Here is a 17,843-nt window from a genome sequence, read left to right as displayed (position 1 = left end):
CTGCCTGGGGAAAGCGGGCAGCATAATCAAAGATCCCTCCCACCCCGGCTTACTCACTCTTCCAACTTCTTCCATCGGGCAGGAGATACAGAAGTCTGAGAACACGCACAAACAGACTCAAAAACAGCTTCTTCCCCACTGTTACCAGACTCCTAAATGACCCTCTTATGGACTGATTTCATTAACACTACACCCTGTATGCTTCATCCGATGCCGGTGTTTTGTAGTTACATTGTGTACCTTGTGTTGCCCTATTATGTATTTTCTTTTATTCCCTTTTCTTCCCATGTACTTAATGATCTGTTGAGCTGCTCGCAGAAAAATACTTTTCACTGTCCCTCGGTACACGTGACAATAAACAAATCTAATCCAAAGTGTGTAGATGAGGGTAGTATAGTTGATGTAGTTTACATGGATTTCAGCAAAGCCTTTGACAAGGTCCCACATGGGAGATTTATGAAGAAGACAAATTCACATGGGATACAGGGTGATTTGATCAGGTGGATTCCTAATTCTCTTCGCTGTGGCAGACAGAGGGTGATGACAGACGGCTGCGTTAGTGACTGGGAGCCAGTGTCCAGTGGGGTACCACAGGGATGTGTGCTGGGTCTCCTATTATTCGTCATTTATATAAATGACTGAGATGACTATGTGGGGGTTCCGATCAGTAAGTTTGCGGCTGACACAAAGATTGGCCGGGTGGTTAACAGCAAGGCTGAGTGTCCCGGGTTACAGGGAGATACAGACGGGATGCTCAAATGGGCAGATGGAATTTAACCCTGAAAAGTGTGAGGTGTCACACTTTGGAAGGAGTAATGTGACAAGGAAATATTCAATGAACGGCCTGACACTGGGAGGTTCCGAGGAACAAAGGGACCTTGCCGTGTTTGTAAATAGATCTCTGAAGGCAGAAGGGCAGGTTAATAGGGGGTGAAAAAGGCAGATGGGGCTCTTGCCTTTATCAATCGGGGCATCGATTACAAAAGCAGGGGGGTCATGTTGGAGTTGTACAGAACTTTGGTGCGGCCACAGCTGGAGCACTGTGTGCAGTTCTGGTCACCACATTACAGGAAGGATGTGATTGCACTGGAGGGGGTGCAGAGGAGATTCACCAGGATGTCGCCTGGGATGGAACATTTACGTTATGAAGAGAGGTTGGATAGGCTTGGCTTGTTTTCTCTGGAGGAGAGAAGACCGAGGGACGACCTGATCGAGGTGGACAAGATTCCGAGGGGCATGGACAGGGTGGATAGGGAGCAGCTGTTCCCCTTAGTTGAAGGGTCAGTTACGAGGGGGACACAAGTTCAAGGTGAGGGGCGGGAGATTCAGGGGGGATTTCAGGAAAAACGTTTTTACCCAGAGGGTGGTGAGGGTCTGGAACGCGCTGCCTGGGAGGGTGGTGAGGGTCCAGAATGCACTGCCTGGGAGGGTGGTGAGGGTCCAGAACGCACTGCCTGGGAGGGTGGTGAGGGTCTGGAACGCGCTGCCTGGGAGGGTGGTGAGGGTCTGGAACGCGCTGCCTGGGAGGGTGGTGAGGGTCTGGGACGCACTGCCTGGGAGGGTGGTGAGGGTCTGGAACGCGCTGCCTGGGAGGGTGGCGAGGGTCTGGAACGCGCTGCCTGGGAGGGTGGTGAGGGTCTAGAACGCGCTGCCTGAGAGGGTGGTGAGGGTCTGGAACACGCTGCCTGGGAGGGTGGGAGAGATGGGTTGCCTCACATCTTTTAAAAAGTACCTGGATGAGCACTTCACGCATCTTAACATTCGAGGCTATGGGCCCAGTGCTGGTCAATGGGATTAGGAGGTCAGGTCAGGGGCCTTTCATGCGTTGCTGCAGACTCGATGGGGAAGGGCCTCTTCTGCACGATATTCTGTGTTTCTGTCCAAATTCCGTGGTTATCTGGACTGCATCTGGTTCTTTGGGAAGTCTGCCTCTTTGTAGCTTCCTTGTGCTGTCCAGCTTCTCCTGCCTGTTCAGAAATGTTCGTTTCCTGGTGTCCTTGAACTGCCAACAAATTCAGTTCAAAATGAAAACTTAAATGCCTTTCTACTTTAAAAGGGCCTCCAGTTGCTAAGCAAAGGTTGCTACATCTGTCAGCCTTTTACTCTTCATGTCGTAACCCTCTCTAAGCACAATAGAAGCATAGTTTGAATTGAACCCTCCACACACATACACCTTTGTCCAGCATGAATCTAACAATAGGTTTTACCTTTCCTTACACAGATACATTAAATTGAACTCACTTAAAACTATACCTTATTGCTAATGTTTACCAATTACCTTAGTAATTACCATGACCATAGTAATGTTTACTAAACCAGGGGCTGGTTTAGCACAGGGCTAAATCGCTGGCTTTGAAAGCAGACCAAGGCAGGCCAGCAGCACGGTTCAATTCCCGTACCAGCCTCCCCGAACAGGCGCCGGAATGTGGCGACTAGGGGATTTTCACAGGAACTTCATTTGAAGCCTACTTGTGACAATAAGCGATTTTCATTTCATTTCAATACAAACATAAAACCCTTAAAACTACCTTTGTCTGCCTAAGAAAAAGATCAGCATAATCAAATCCAGTTCTTTCACATCTGAAACACTTTCACGAGGTCACACATCTTTTCTAAACTCCAGGAAATATAAGGCATGAAATCTTCCTTTATAATTTAATCCTTTAAACCCAACTCTTGGTGAGACTGCAATGCACCTGTAAGGTTAGTATGTCCATCTTGAGGTGTGGTGCCTGGAACGGAATGTAATAATCTAATTGGGTTCCAATCACCAATTGACACAATCTATACCACATTGGTTGATTGTGGGACAGGTTTACAGAGCAAGACAAGGAAAAGGGACAAATGGCTCCAGTGGGATGCCACCTTTCCAAGCGCCTAAACACTCAAGTGAGGCAGTGCTTCACGAGCACCTCCTTCAATCTGGTCTACTCTACATTGGAGAGACTAAACGCAGACTGGATGACTGCTTTGCAGAACACCTCCTGTCGCTGCCATTTTAACTCACCGTCCACATGTCCGTCCTTGTCCTGCTGCAATGTTGCAGTGAAGCCCAGCGCAAACTGGGGGAACAGCTCCTCATCTTCCAATTGGGAACGTTACAGCCTTCCGCACTCAACATTGAGTTCACCAACTTCAGACTGTGAGCTCTCTCCTCCACCTTCACCCCATTTGTATTTCTATCAATTTATTTTCATTTCGAGGGTGGCATGTGGTGCAGTGGTTAGCACTGCAACTGCGGTGCTGAGGACCCGGGTTCGAATCCCGGCCCTGGGCCACTGTCGGTGTGGAGTTTGCACATTCTCCCCCCTGTCTGCGTGGGTCTCACCCCCACAACCCAAAGATGTGCAGGATAGGCGAATTGGCCACACTAAATCGCCCCTTAATTGGAAAAGAATAATTGGGTACTCTAAAATTTATTTTTTTTAAAAATTATTTTCATTTCTTCCATCAATCCATTTTCCCCATATCATTGTCTCCCCTCCCCCCACAGTCACCTGTTCCAAATTGACCTTTGACACACTGCGTACCTTTGTTCTGGCATAAAGAGATGAGAATGTGTTAACGTGCCACTGTCCCCTCCCTTCTGAGCCGTAATCACCCCCATTGACATTGCCCTCATTTTTCTGTCCACATCTTTGTCAATCTCCACCTATCACTGGCCCACAACCCAGCCCCACAAAGGACATGAAGGATTTGGGGGTAAGAGATTACATAGATATATTTACATAGAATTTACAGTGCTGAAGGAGACCATTCGGCCCATCGATTCTGCACCGGCCCCTGGAAAGAGCATCCTCCCTGAGCCCACATCCCTGTAACCCAATCTAACCTTTTTTGGACACTGAAGGGGCAATTTATCATGGCCAATCCACCTAACCTGCACATCTTTGGACCGTGGGAGGAAACCCATGCAGACACGGGGAGAACGTGCGGACTTTACGCATACAATGACCCGGGCCAGGAATTGAAACACCATGTCCCTGGCGCTGTGAAGCAACAGTGCTAACCACTGTGCTACCATGCCGACCTAATGGAGATTAAATAGAATAGTTCCGGGGTGAGGGATTCTAGTTACATGGAGAGACTGGAGAAGTCCAAAGACGTGCAGGTTAGGTGGATTGGCTATGCTAAATTGCCCCTTAGTGTCCAAAAGGTTAGGTGGGATTTGTGAGGGCCGTGAAGAATCCAGCACGAGTTGTAGGGTAGAAAGGAATAACATTTATTTACAATAACATATATCTATACACACAACAGCAGCAGTAACTCCCTTGCTGCTCACTCCTCTCTAGCTGCTTCCACACTGGCCAGCTCGATTTATGCAGGGAATCGGCTACTGATTTGTCCGTCCCCCCTCATTGGGAAAGCTCATACTCTCAAAGGATTGTGGGATTGCCATTAGTCCCCAGCCAGTGGTTATAACATCCCTCCCCCCCACCCCCAAAGTCCAAAGAATCCACCGAAGACCCTGGCAAAGGAGGGCGTCGGACTCGTTTTGCCGGACACCATTTGCACGAGACGCTGGATTGGGCGGCATGTAATGAGACGGAGACCGGCGCTTCCGTGATGAACGGCGTAACGGTTGTACATCCACGGCCCGTGGGCCAGAGGATTCTCCCTTGGAGGCGTCCTGTGTCTCCATCTCAGAGTCGGAGTCCGCTGCCTCTGTCATCTCGGCGTTTCTATCTCCACGCGGTTCCGTAACGGTCTGGGGCTGGTTTAGCTCACAGGGCTAAATCGCTGGCTTTGAAAGCAGACTAAGGCAGGCCAGCAGCACGGTTCGATTCCCGTACCAGCCTCCCCGAACAGGCGCCGGAATGTGGCGACTAGGGGCTTTTCACAGTAACTTCATTGAAGCCTACTCGTGACAATAAACGATTTTCATTTCATTTCATTTGTGCAGGCTTCGAGTGCGGCACCAGAGGAAGATTGTGAGGACTACTTTCCACTGTGTCTGGTCTCTGTGGCTGTAGAAATGAGCTCCGGGGGTGGGGAATCTTTGGAAGGAATGGTCTTCTGGACCGAACGTGTGCGGAACTTGGCTATAAGCTTCTGCTCGGCGATTCTGCGTTGTCGCGCGTCCTGAAGGCCGCCTTGCAGAACGCTTACCCGTAGATCAGAGGCTGAATGCCCTTGACTGCTGAACTGTTCCCCGACTGGAAGGGAACATTCCTGCCTGGTGATTATCGCGCGATGTCCGTTCATTCGTTGTCGCAGCGTCTGCATGGTCTCGCCAATGTACCACGCTTCGGGACATCCTTTCCTGCAGCGTATGAGGTAGACAACGTTGGCCGAGTCGCACGAGTATGTACTGCGTACCTGGTGGGTGGTGTTCTCACGAGTGGTATCCATGTCGATGATCTGGCACGTCTTGCAGAGATTGCCATGGCAGGGTTGTGGGTTGTGTGGTGTTGTGGTGCAGGACGTTGTGCCCAGCATCTTATGCACCTCTAGCCATTAGACTGGGCATCGATTAATAGAAGGAATATGGATCCTTGAAAAGGGCTGGTGAAATAAGCATGCAAGCGTGCCCAAGGCCGCCCTGGCCATTCTGATGCTCCTGGCAAATGGAGCAGTTTTGGGCCACCTTCTCAATGTCGGTGTCGAGGCCTGGCCACCAGATATAACTGCGGGCCAACATTTTCATTTTGGTCACACCTGGAGGCCCACTCTTAGTATCAGCTCCTGTCCTTTTTCCAGGACAATCACACGCGTCCCCCACAAGAGGATGCCGTCTTCCACGCTGAATTCTGACAGCTTGGAGGAAAATGCCCGCAACTCGCCTGGGAGCTGTCTATGCTGCCCACCCTCCAGGACTATGTGCCGAACCTTTGACAGGACTGGCTCCGTCCGGGTCCACTCACGGATCTGTGATGCCGTGACAGGCAAGGTGTCCATAAAATCTAGGGTTTCAACCACCTCACCGGTCGTGGGGGTCGATATGGGGCCAGTCGACAAAGGCAATCGGCTCAGTGCGTCGGCATTTGCTATCTGCGTTCCTGGTTTGTGCTCCAGAGAATACTCATATGCAGCGAGCAACAAAGCCCAGCGCTGGATCCGTGCGGAAGCAATGGGCGGTATTGGCTTATCCTCTCTGAAAAGTCCCAGCAGAGGCTTATGATCGGTCACGATAGTGAAGTGGCGGCCGTACACGTACTGGTGGAAGCGTTTCACCGCAAAGACCACCACCAGGCCCTCCTTCTCGATCTGCGCGTACTTTTTCTCCGCTGCAGTCAATGTGCGGGAGGCGAAAGCTATCGGTCGCTCGGCCCCGTTCTCCATCTTGTGGGACAGGACGGCCCCAATACCATACGGGGATGCATCACACGTGATGAGCAAAGGCTTTCCAGGATCATAGTGGGTTACTAACCCAGACGACAACAATTATTGTTTTACCCGCCGGAAAGCGGTTTCTTGCGGCTGACACCAAACCCAGGTGTGATTTTTCTTTAGCAGCAGGTGCAAAGGGGCCAGCATAGTTGCCAGATTGGGGAGGAACTTCCCGTAATAATTTACGAGGCCGAGAAAAGAACGAAGATGCGAAGTGTCAGTCAGGGCGGGGCCTGTTGAATCGCACGCACCTTCTCTGCGATGGGGTGCAAACGTTCGCGGTCCACCCGATAACCCAGGTAGACCACTTCCTTCGCCTGAAAGATGCACTTTGTACGACGTAAACGGACTCCAGCCTCTGAGAAGCGTCTAAGGACAGCCTCCAAATGTTCCTGCTCCGACGTCCTTGTAAACAAAACGTCGTCTAAGTAGACAGCGACACGCGGTAAACCTCTCAAGATTCCCTCCGTGACGCGTTGAAAAATAGTGCAGGCAGAGGATACCCCAAAGGGCAACCGTGTATATTCATACAGTCCCCGGTGTGTATTAATCGTTACATATGGTCGGGAGGCAGGGTCCAGCTCCAACTGTAGGTATGCGTGACTCATATCTAATTTCGTGAACGAGAGTCCACCTGCAAACTTTGCGTAGAGATCTTCTATGCGAGGCATTGGATATCGGTCGAGTCGGGAAGCTGTATTCACTAAGTTTATAGTCGCCGTACAAGCGAACTGTGGCATCTGGCTTCATTACAGGTACAATTGGCGCTGCAGTCAGCGAAATGGACAGGTCTGATAATACCCAAGGACTCCAAACGAGTGAGCTCCCCTTCTGCCTTCTCGAGCAAGGCGTAAGGTACCCGGAAATAGCGCGGCGTGGCTCCTGGTTCGACTTGGATACGGGTTACAGCCCCTTTTATTTTCCCCAAACCGGGCTGGAATACATCTGGGTACCGTCCTAGGACCGTCAACCCTCCAGAACCTGTTTGGAGGATGTGCTGCCATTGCAACCGCAAATGGCGCAACCAGTCCCTACCCAACAGGCTGGGCTCGTGGCCGCGCACCACGATAAGTGGGAAACGCCCCTCCTGGCGTCCATAAACAGGGGTCATCGTAGTTCCTGCAATGTCCAATGGTTCCCCCGTGTAGGTGGCCAACCTGGCCTGTGTGTCGGTTAATGTAAGGGTCTGTATACCCTGCTTGATGCGGTCGAATGTCCTCTGGGCGATCACGGAGACCGCTGCGCCAATGTCCAACTCCATCTCCAGCGGGTGACCATTGACCCGTACTGTCACCTTAATGGGGGCCACACGGGGAGCTGCCACACAATGCAGCTGCAGGCAGTCGTCCTCCGTCTCCACGTCCTCGGGAGTAGTCGCTGCAGGTTCAACCACATGGCTGGTCCCAGTTTCGGTCGGAACGACGTCGCCTCTGGCGCCCCCAGGACCACCGTCCGCGACGGGGTCAGCGCCCACAAGTCCGACACTGACATGGCCCCTCATCCATTGGTTCTGGAGAAGGCTCCCTTCGGGGAAGAATGCCCGGCGGCCACTGGTGTCGGTCCGGACGCCGCCCCGGACGCCGCCCCGCCCAAGGTACCGCAGGAGCGCGGGTGCTTTTGGATGGAAGGGGTTGCGCCCCAAGGCATGCACCTCCATTCCGTCGCTCCTGCACTCCTCATTCTGCGCTCTCTCGGGACAATACTATTTAAATGGCCTGTTGAAAAGTCAATGTTGGATCAGCTAACAACTTTCTCTGGGTTGCTGCATTGTTAATACCGCAAACCAAACGGTCGCGTAACATTTCTGACAAGGTCTCACCATAGTCACAGTACTCTGCAATCCTGCAAGGGATTCTCCTGGGGTCCTCTCAGCGGTATTAAACCGGTAACATGACTATCGTGGGCAGGGTTGGGTTAAAATGTTGCCCAAGGTCACAAGTTCATCAAACGTCTTGGTGTCCGGCGCAGCTGGGTGCGTAAGGCTCCTAATCACCCCAAACGTATGCAGGCCGCAGGCGGTGAGCAATATGACCACCTGGCGTTGTTTCCGGTGATGTTGTTTGCCCGGAAATAGTAACGCATCCGTTGCAGCATCAAAAACATCGAAACGTCCGTACAGAGGCATGGTGTAACAGAAAACAAACTTCCAACCTGTATTCAACAAAAATCCAGGGAGGTGGCTTCTGCAGCATAGTCAGCAATCCACTTTAACCCTTATCGCCAGTTTTGTGAGGGTCACGAAGAATCCAGCACAAGGTGTAGGATAGAAAGGAATAACATTTATTTACAATAACACATACATCAGCAGCAGTAACTCCCTTGCTGCTCACTCCTCTCTAGCCGGTTCCAAACTGGCCAGCTATATTTATGCAGTGAATCTGCTAATGATTTCTCCACCCCCCTCATTGGGGAAGCTCATACTCCCCAAGGATTGTGGGATTGCCATTAGTCCCCGGCCAGTGGTAAGCAGGCAGGTTCTAACAGTGGGATTACTGGGATAGGGTGGAGGCATAGGCTTGGGTAGGGTCCTCTTTCCGAGGGCTGGCACAGACTTGATGGGCCGAATAGCCTCCTTCTGCACTGTAAATTCTATGATCTAAGCTGTGATTCTCCTTGGAGACGGCTGAGAAGAGATTTAATAGATGCGTCCAAAAAACATGAGGGTTACAGACAGAATAGGTGCCATTGACAAAATCAGGGAGATGGATCCGGTTAGTCCTGTGGGGGTGTGGGTTTATGGAATTTAAATTCAATTAATAAATCTGGACTATAAAGCTAGTTTCGGTAATGTGACCATGAAACGATTGCTGATTATCGTAAAAACCCATCTGGGTCACTAATGTCCTTTAGGGAAGGAAATCTGCCGTCCTTACCTGGTCTGGCCTACATGTGACTCCAGACCCGCAGCAATGTGGTGACTCTGAACTACTTCTGTAATGGTCATTCAGTTGAAGGGCAATTAGGGATGGGCAGCAAATGCTGGTCCAGCCAGCAACGCCCACATCCTTTGAAAGAAACCAAGACATCAATTTAACATGAACGGCAGAAGAACAAAGGACGGTACGATGGAAAAACAATGTTTTGTGAGTGGTTACAATCAGGAATGCACCTAATGTGTGGTGGAGGCAGATTCAGTTGCGGATTTCAAAAGGAATTGAATAATTATCTGAAAAGGTTTCTCTTGCAGAGCCTACACGAATACAACAGGTCAAATGACCTGTGCTGTGATTGTCCCTACAGATGCTGCCAAACCTGCTGAGATTGTCCAGCATTTTCTCTTTCGTTGTGCTATGTATGATCATTGTGATTCTAACCATGGTCATAATTAAAGTTGTACGTAGGCTCATCATTATCTATTGGATTTTAAATTCCATGGAAACACTTCCTCCACATTGCATTGCAAAGTTCCCACAAGGCGCAGGAAGTGCAAAAGCAAATCTAGACTGCCCATCCACCAGCAACAAAAATCCCTTTAAAAATAATAATCTTTATTATTGTCACAAGTAGGCTTCCATTAACACTGCAATGAAGTTACTGTGAAAAGCCCCTAGTCACCACACTCCAGCGCCTGTTCGGGTACACAGGGAGAATTTACAATCTCCAATTCACCTAACCTGCACGTCTTTCGACTGTGGGAGGAAACCCACGCACACACGAGGAGAACGTGCAGACTCCGCACAGTCACCCAAGCCGGGAATCGAACCTGGGACCCTGGCATTGTGAAGCAACAGTGCTCTAACCACCATGCTGCCCTAGTTAGTAGCTGGTTTAAATTACATATCTTACTTTAGAGCTGCACTGTGCTGACACGTATTACATTTACTCACTCTTAAAATCACCTTGATGTAATTTGTTTTGCAATCCAGCTTCTAGTTTAAAGAAAAATAGAAATACACACCGACAAATGTGTGTTAAACGTAGCTTTGTGATAGCTGAAGAGGCCGATTCCTGCTTGAATCCGATATGTCTACAAACGCAGTCTGTCAAAAACAACATTCAAATGCCAAAAAAAAACACAGAAAAGGAGTAAATGAGGAAAGTCTTTATTCAAACTGTACAATGGCCTGACCTTGAAAAAAGCCAGAGCATTAGATTGACAAATGCCCAGCTCCCCGTCGTTTTGCACTTGACATGGTCCAACTCAGCTGATCGGTTGGTGTGGTCACACGAGAAGTTTAAACAGGTTTAGCTGGTGAGGAACGCAGCTTTCCGCGGGCTTTGGAAATGGTTGATGACTTTGACAATCCAGAGTTTTGCTTCCGAGTTTGACTGATCGCCACTTCACCATATTTTCTTGCTCTCTCTTCCCACTCACTTTTAACAGTGTCTCTGGCCCTGTCCTCAGCATTGCTCACGCTTGTAACAGGATTTGCCTTATCATGTGAACAGTGTACGGGTCTATTTTTCATGCATTACACAACACGTTTATGTACTGATTAGTTGATCCAGGGACAGAGGTGTGGGAGGGAGGCAAATGTTCCTGTCTGGATTTAACTGGGGCTTGAACTCACATTTAAAGCAGACTGGGAAAGGACGTCAGATAACCAGTTGTTGTTCTTCTGACAGTTTAACGGGCTCACGGTCAGCTTTCTGTTGGTCACATGTTTCTACCAAAGCAGAGTTCAAAATTTTCAAGCTACCATGGAAGATTTGAATTTACTCTGCCACTTTGCGAATGGGTGGAGAGGAGGGGACACAAGCGGGGGTTTCAGGATATGGAAGGTAACAGACACAGGAGACTGCAACTCACATGATCCATCTTTTGAAATCACATTGGTCAGCTTTCTAATCAGGGCCCATTGACCATGCGTCCTGGGTGTGGTCAGACAGAGGCACACTTCTCTGGAGAGCCACGGTCAAAGGTTATCTTTCGATCACCACTCACTTCAGCAGCTTCAGTTTCTTCAGCAGTTTCTGTACCTGGTTTTTGGGATAAGGCTTCAGCGCCAAGCAAGTGGCAACATTTTCTGGCTGTTCGATCCAGAGCTTGTGATCAATATTCGCTTCTTTCAAAGTTTCAGAAAGTTTTGTCAGGGTCTGTTCATCCGCCGCCTGCATTGAAATATGAAATTAGTCACCAATCTTCAAACCTGGATATCAATTACTTGAAAGTTTCATTCCTCTTCCTGACTCCTCGTTTACAACATCAGGTAACGATGTCTCATTATATCTTGTCCAACTTCTATTAACTTTTAATGACCCAATTTTAACATCAAAACTACTAATGTAAACATTTAATAGAAACCCTTTTTTTGACAAGCGTTTGAAGGTTTCAGACAATAGGTGGTGTATTCTCCAAAGCAACTTTAACCTCAATCTGCCTCTGGGCAACATGTCCAGGGCTTCACAAGCACATTTGGATTTTAGCCCAATAGCTCATTCTCCTGCATGGACAGCAACTCTCCAAGAACAAAGATGCCAGAGCCATGATATCTGCAACCTCCCCCAACCACCCCTCTGCAGCACCCCCACCCGTCTCACCTGCAGCAACCACCCTTTCCCCCTCACCTGCAGCACCCCCTCTCCCCAGCACCCCCTCACCTGCAGCACCCCCTCACCCCCCCCCTCCCTCCCTCACCTGCAGCACCACCTTCCTCATGCTGTCGAGCTCCCGAAGGTATTGCTGGGTGTTGGGCTCCGGGTAAAAGAGGTGAATGGCGGCGGTGCTGGCGTGACAGGCCTGAGCCACCAGCGCACCCAGACTCCAGCCCGACTCGGGCTGCAGGTCCGCGCGGAGAACCACATACTGCAGCAGCGGGGAGGGCGCGGGGCCGGGGGCCGCCATTTTGCTACACACCGGAACCGGAAGCGGGGCTGCCGGAAGCGGAAGTCGGCGTCGCGCGCGGACAGTTTGGCGGTTATTTCGAAATGAGGAAAACCGAAAATCCCGGTAAGTCCCCAACCGCCCCCCCCCCCCACTCCCCCCCCCCACTCCCCCCCCCCACTCCCCCCCCCCACTCCCCCCCCCCCAACCCCCCCCACTCCCCCCCCCAACCCCCCCAACCCCCCCCCCCACTCCCCCCCCCACTCCCCCCCCCCCAACCCCCCCACTCCCCCCCCCAACCCCCCCCACTCCCCCCCAACCCCCCCCAACCCCCCCCCCACTCCCCCCCCCCCACTCCCCCCCCCCCCACTCCCCCCCCCACACTCCCCCCCCCCCCACTCCCCCCCCCCCACTCCCCCCCCCCACTCCCCCCCCACACTCCCCCCCCCCCACTCCCCCCCCCCCCCCAACCCCCCCCACTCCCCCAACCCCCCAACCCCCCCCCCCCAAAAACCCCTCCCACTCCCCCCCCACTCCCCCCCCCCACTCCCCCCCCCCACTCCCCCCCCCAACCCCCCCCAACCCCCCCCCACACTCCCCCCCCCCACACTCCCCCCCCCCCACACTCCCCCAACCCCCCAACCCCCCCCCCCAAAACCCCTCCCACTCCCCCCCACACTCCCCCCCCCCCCCAACCCCCCCCACTCCCCCCCCCCACTCCCCCACTCCCCCCCCCCCACTCCCCCCCCCACTCCCCCACTCCCCCCCCCCACTCCCCCCCCCCCAACCCCCCCCACTCCCCCCCCCCCACTCCCCCACTCCCCCCCCCCCACTCCCCCACTCCCCCCCCCCACTCCCCCCCCCAACCCCCCCCACTCCCCCCCCAACCCCCCCCCACTCCCCCCCCCCCACTCCCCCCCCCCCCACTCCCCCCCCCCCCACTCCCCCCCCCCACTCCCCCCCCCCCACTCCCCCACTCCCCCCCCCCCACTCCCCACTCCCCCCCCCCACTCCCCCACTCCCCACTCCCCCCCCCCCACTCCCCCACTCCCCACTCCCCCCCCCCCCACTCCCCCACTCCCCCCCCCCACTCCCCCCCCCACTCCCCCACTCCCCCACTCCCCCCCCCCACTCCCCACTCCCCCCCCCACTCCCCCACTCCCCCCCCCACTCCCCCCCCCCCACTCCCCCCCCAACCCCCCCCACTCCCCCCCCAACCCCCCCCCCACTCCCCCCCCCCCACTCCCCCCCCCCACTCCCCCCCCCACTCCCCCCCCCCACTCCCCCCCCCCCCACTCCCCCCCCCCCCCACTCCCCCCCCCCCACTCCCCCCCCCCACTCCCCCCCCCAACCCCCCCCCACTCCCCCCCCACTCCCCCCACTCCCCCCCCCAACCCCCCACTCCCCCCCCCCAACCCCCCACTCCCCAACCCCCCCCCCACTCCCCAACCCCCCCCCCACTCCCCCCACTCCCCCCCCCCACTCCCCCCCCCCACTCCCCCCCACTCCCCCCACTCCCCCCCCCACTCCCCCCCCCCCACTCCCCCCCCCCACTCCCCCCCCCCACTCCCCCCCCCACTCCCCCCCCCCCACTCCCCCCCCCCCACTCCCCCCCCCCCCACTCCCCCCCCCCCACTCCCCCCCCCCACTCCCCCCCCCCCACTCCCCCCCCCACTCCCCCCCCCCCACTCCCCCCCCCCACTCCCCCCCCAACCCCCCCCACTCCCCCCCACTCCCCCACTCCCCCCCCAACCCCCCCACTCCCCCCCCACTCCCCCCACTCCCCCCCCACTCCCCCCACTCCCCCCCCAACCCCCCACTCCCCAACCCCCCCCCCACTCCCCAACCCCCCCCCCACTCCCCCCACTCCCCCCCCACTCCCCCCCCACTCCCCCCACTCCCCCCCACTCCCCAACCCCCCCCCCACTCCCCCCCCCCCAACCCCCCCCACTCCCCCCCCCCAACCCCCCCCACTCCCCCCCAACCCCCCCCCACTCCCCCCCCCCAACCCCCCCCACTCCCCAAAACCCCCCCCCACTCCCCCCCCCCACTCCCCCCCCACTCCCCCCCCCCACTCCCAAAACCCCCCCCCCCACTTCCCCCCCCCACTCCCCCCCCCACTCCCCCCCCAAACCCCTCCCCCCCCCCCCCACTCCCCCCCCCCACTCCCCCCCACTCCCCCCCGCCACTCCCCCCCCAAAACCCCCTCCCCCACTCCCCCCCACTCCCCCCCCCACTCCCCCCCCCCCACTCCCCCCCCCCCACTCCCCCCCCCCCACTCCCCCCCCCCCACTCCCCCCCCACTCCTCCCCCCCCACTCCCCCCCCCCCACTCCCCCCCCCCCACTCCCCCCCCAAAACCCCCCCCACTCCCCCCCCCCCACTCCCCCCCCAAACCCCACTCCCCCCCCCCACTCCCCCCCCCCACTCCCCCCCCCAACCCCCCCACTCCCCCCCCACTCCCCCCACTCCCCCCCACTCCCCCACTCCCCCCCCCCAACCCCCCACTCCCCAACCCCCCCCCCACTCCCCAACCCCCCCCCCACTCCCCAACCCCCCCCCCCACTCCCCCCACTCCCCCCCCCCACTCCCCCCACTCCCCCCCCCCACTCCCCCCACTCCCCCCCCACTCCCCAACCCCCCCCCCACTCCCCCCCCCCAACCCCCCACTCCCCCCCCCAACCCCCCCCACTCCCCCCCCACTCCCCAAAACCCCCCCCCCACTCCCCCCCCCCACTCCCCCCCCACTCCCCCCCCCCACTCCCCCCCAAAACCCCCCCCCCACTCCCCCCCCCCCACTCCCCCCCCCACTCCCCCCCACTACCCCCCCCCACTCCCCCCCAAAACCCCCCCCCCACTCCCCCCCAAAACCCCCCCCCCACTCCCCCACTCCCCCCCCACTCCCCCCCCCACTCCCCCCCCACTCCCCCCCCCCCACTCCCCCCCCCCCCACTCCCCCCCCCCCACTCCCCCCCCCCCCCCACTCCCCCCCCACTCCCCCCCCCCACTCCCCCCCCCCCCCCACTCCCCCCCCACTCCCCCCCCCCCACTCCCCCCCCCCCACTCCCCCCCCAAAACCCCCCCCACTCCCCCCCCCCCCCAAACCCCCCCCCCACTCTCCCCCCCCCCCAAAACCCCCCCCCCCACTCCCCCCCCCCCCACTCCCCCCTCCCCCTCCCCCACTCCCCCCCCCCACTCCCCCCCACTCCCCCCTCCCCCTCCCCCACTCCCCCCCCCACTCCCCCCCCCCCACTCCCCCCCCCCCACTCCCCCCCCCAACCAACCCCCCGCACCCTCCCCCCCACTCCCCCCCCCACACCCCCCCCCCAACCCCCCCCCACACCCCCCACACTCCCCCCCCCCAACCAACCCCCCCAACCCCCCGCACCCTCCCCCCCACTCCCCCCCCAACCCCCCCCCACTCCCCCCCCACTCCCCCCCCAACCAACCCCCCAACCCCCCGCACCCTCCCCCCCCACTCCCCCCCCCCACTCCCCCCCCCCCACTCCCCCCCCACTCCCCCCCCCCACTCCCCCCCCCCCACTCCCCCCCCCCCCACTCCCCCCCCCCAACCAACCTCCCCAACCCCCCGCACCCTCCCCCCCACTCCCCCCCCCAACCCCCCCCCCACACCCCCCCCCCAACCCCCCCCCCACACCCCCCACACTCCCCCCCCCCAACTCCCCCCCCCAACTCCCCCCCCCCAACTCCCCCCCCAACTCCCCCCCCCAACTCCCCCCCCAACTCCCCCCCAACCCCCCCCCCACTCCCCACCCCCCCACTCCCCCCCCCACACACTCCCCCCCCCACACACCCCCCCGCCACTCTCCACCCCCCCCACACACTCCCCCCCCACACACTCCCCCCCCCACACACTCCCCCCCCCCACACACTCCCCCCCCAACCCCCCCACACACTCCCCCCCCCAACCCCCCCCACACACTCCCCCCCCCCACACACTCCCCCCCCCCACACACTCCCCCCCCCCCACACACTCCCCCCCCCCCCCACACACTCCCCCCCCCCACACACTCCCCCCCCACACACTCCCCCCCCCCCACACACTCCCCCCCCCCACACACTCCCCCCCCACACACTCCCCCCCCCACACACTCCCCCCCCCACACACTCCCCCCCCCACACACACTCCCCCCCCCCACACACTCCCCCCCCCCCAACCCCCCCACACACTCCCCCCCCCCCACACACTCCCCCCCCACACACTCCCCCCCCCCCACACACTCCCCCCCCCCCCCCCACACACTCCCCCCCCCCCCACACACTTCCCCCCCCAACCCCCCCCCACACACTCCCCCCCCCCCCACACACTCCCCCCCCCACACACTCCCCCCCCCACACACTCCCCCCCCCACACACTCCCCCCCCCCCCACACACTCCCCCCCCCCCCCCACACACTCCCCCCCCCCACACACTCCCCCCCCCACACACTCCCCCCCCCCCCACACACTCCCCCCCCACACACTCCCCCCCCCCCCCACACACTCCCCCCCCCCCCACACACTCCCCCCCCCCACACACTCCCCCCCCCCCCACACACTCCCCCCCCCCCACACCCCCCCCCACACACTCCCCCCCCCCCACACACTCCCCCCCACACACTCCCCCCCCCCACACACTCCCCCCCCCACACACTCCCCCCCCCCACACACTCCCCCCACCCCACACACTCCCCCCCCCCACACACTCCCCCCCCCCACACACTCCCCCCCCCCCACACACTCCCCCCCCCACACACCCCCCCCCCACACTCCCCCCCCCACACACTCCCCCCCCCCCCACACACTCCCCCCCCCCCCCACACACTCCCCCCCCCCCACACACTCCCCCCCCCCCCCCCACACACTCCCCCCCCCCCCACACACTCCCCCCCCCACACTCCCCCCCCACCACACACTCCCCCCCCACCCCCCCCCACTCCCCCCCCACTCCCCCCCCCCACACACTCCCCCCCCCCACTCCCCCCCCCACACACTCCCCCCCCCACACACTCCCCCCCCCCCCACACCCCCCCTCCCACACACTCCCCCCCCCACACACTCCCCCCCCCACACACTCCCCCCCCCACACACTCCCCCCCCCCCCCACTCTCCACCCCCCCCACACACTCCCCCCCCCCACTCCCCCCCCCCCCACTCCCCCCCCCACTCCCCCCCCCACTCCCCCCCCAACCCCCCCCACTCCCCCCCCACTCCCCCCACTCCCCCCCCCAACCCCCCACTCCCCAACCCCCCCCCCCCCACTCCCCAACCCCCCCCCCCACTCCCCCCACTCCCCCCCCCCACTCCCCCCCCACTCCCCCCACTCCCCCCCCCACTCCCCCCCCCCCACTCCCCCCCCCCCACTCCCCCCCCCCCCCACTCCCCCCCCCCCCACTCCCCCCCCCCACTCCCCCCCCCCCACTCCCCCCCCCCAACCCCCCCCACTCCCCCCCCACTCCCCCCACCCCCCCCCCAACCCCCCACTCCCCAACCCCCCCCCCACTCCCCAACCCCCCCCCCACTCCCCCCACTCCCCCCCCCCCACTCCCCCCCACTCCCCCCACTCCCCCCCCCCACTCCCCCCCCCCCACTCCCCCCCCCCACTCCCCCCCCCCACTCCCCCCCCCCACTCCCCCCCCCCCACTCCCCCCCCCCCACTCCTCCCCCCCACTCCCCCCCCCACTCCCCCCCCCCACTCCCCCCCCAACCCCCCCCACTCCCCCCCCACTCCCCCCCCAACCCCCCCCACT

At 59.6% G+C, this 17,843-nt stretch overlaps 1 protein-coding gene across 1 annotated transcript; it reads right to left on the bottom strand.

The window, feature by feature from the left end:
- Positions 1-10,357: 10,357 nt before the first annotated feature.
- Positions 10,358-12,139, bottom strand: ptrhd1 (peptidyl-tRNA hydrolase domain containing 1). The gene is made up of 2 exons (XM_072494656.1): positions 11,909-12,139; positions 10,358-11,382 (listed from the first exon to the last, which is right to left on the bottom strand). Exons 1-2 carry the CDS (start codon positions 12,113-12,115, stop codon positions 11,212-11,214), a joined length of 378 nt encoding a protein of 125 aa, XP_072350757.1. The 5' UTR covers positions 12,116-12,139; the 3' UTR covers positions 10,358-11,211.
- Between the last annotated feature and the right edge of the window lie 5,704 nt (positions 12,140-17,843).

Source organism: Scyliorhinus torazame, unplaced genomic scaffold, assembly GCF_047496885.1.
Source record: "Scyliorhinus torazame isolate Kashiwa2021f unplaced genomic scaffold, sScyTor2.1 scaffold_757, whole genome shotgun sequence".
Classification (NCBI taxonomy): Eukaryota; Metazoa; Chordata; class Chondrichthyes; order Carcharhiniformes; family Scyliorhinidae; genus Scyliorhinus; species Scyliorhinus torazame.
This window is presented reverse-complemented; position numbering and strand designations above follow the sequence as displayed.

What these genes read in the sequence shown, in the direction of transcription:
- ptrhd1 (XM_072494656.1), bottom strand. Translation starts at nt 12,115, where the DNA reads ATGGCGGCCCCCGGCCCCGCGCCCTCCCCGCTGCTGCAGTATGTGGTT. An exon ending in TGAGGAAGGTGGTGCTGCAG is followed by an intron (nt 11,383 to 11,908) that starts GTGAGGGAGGGA and finishes ATTTCAATGCAG; the next exon opens with GCGGCGGATGAACAGACCCT.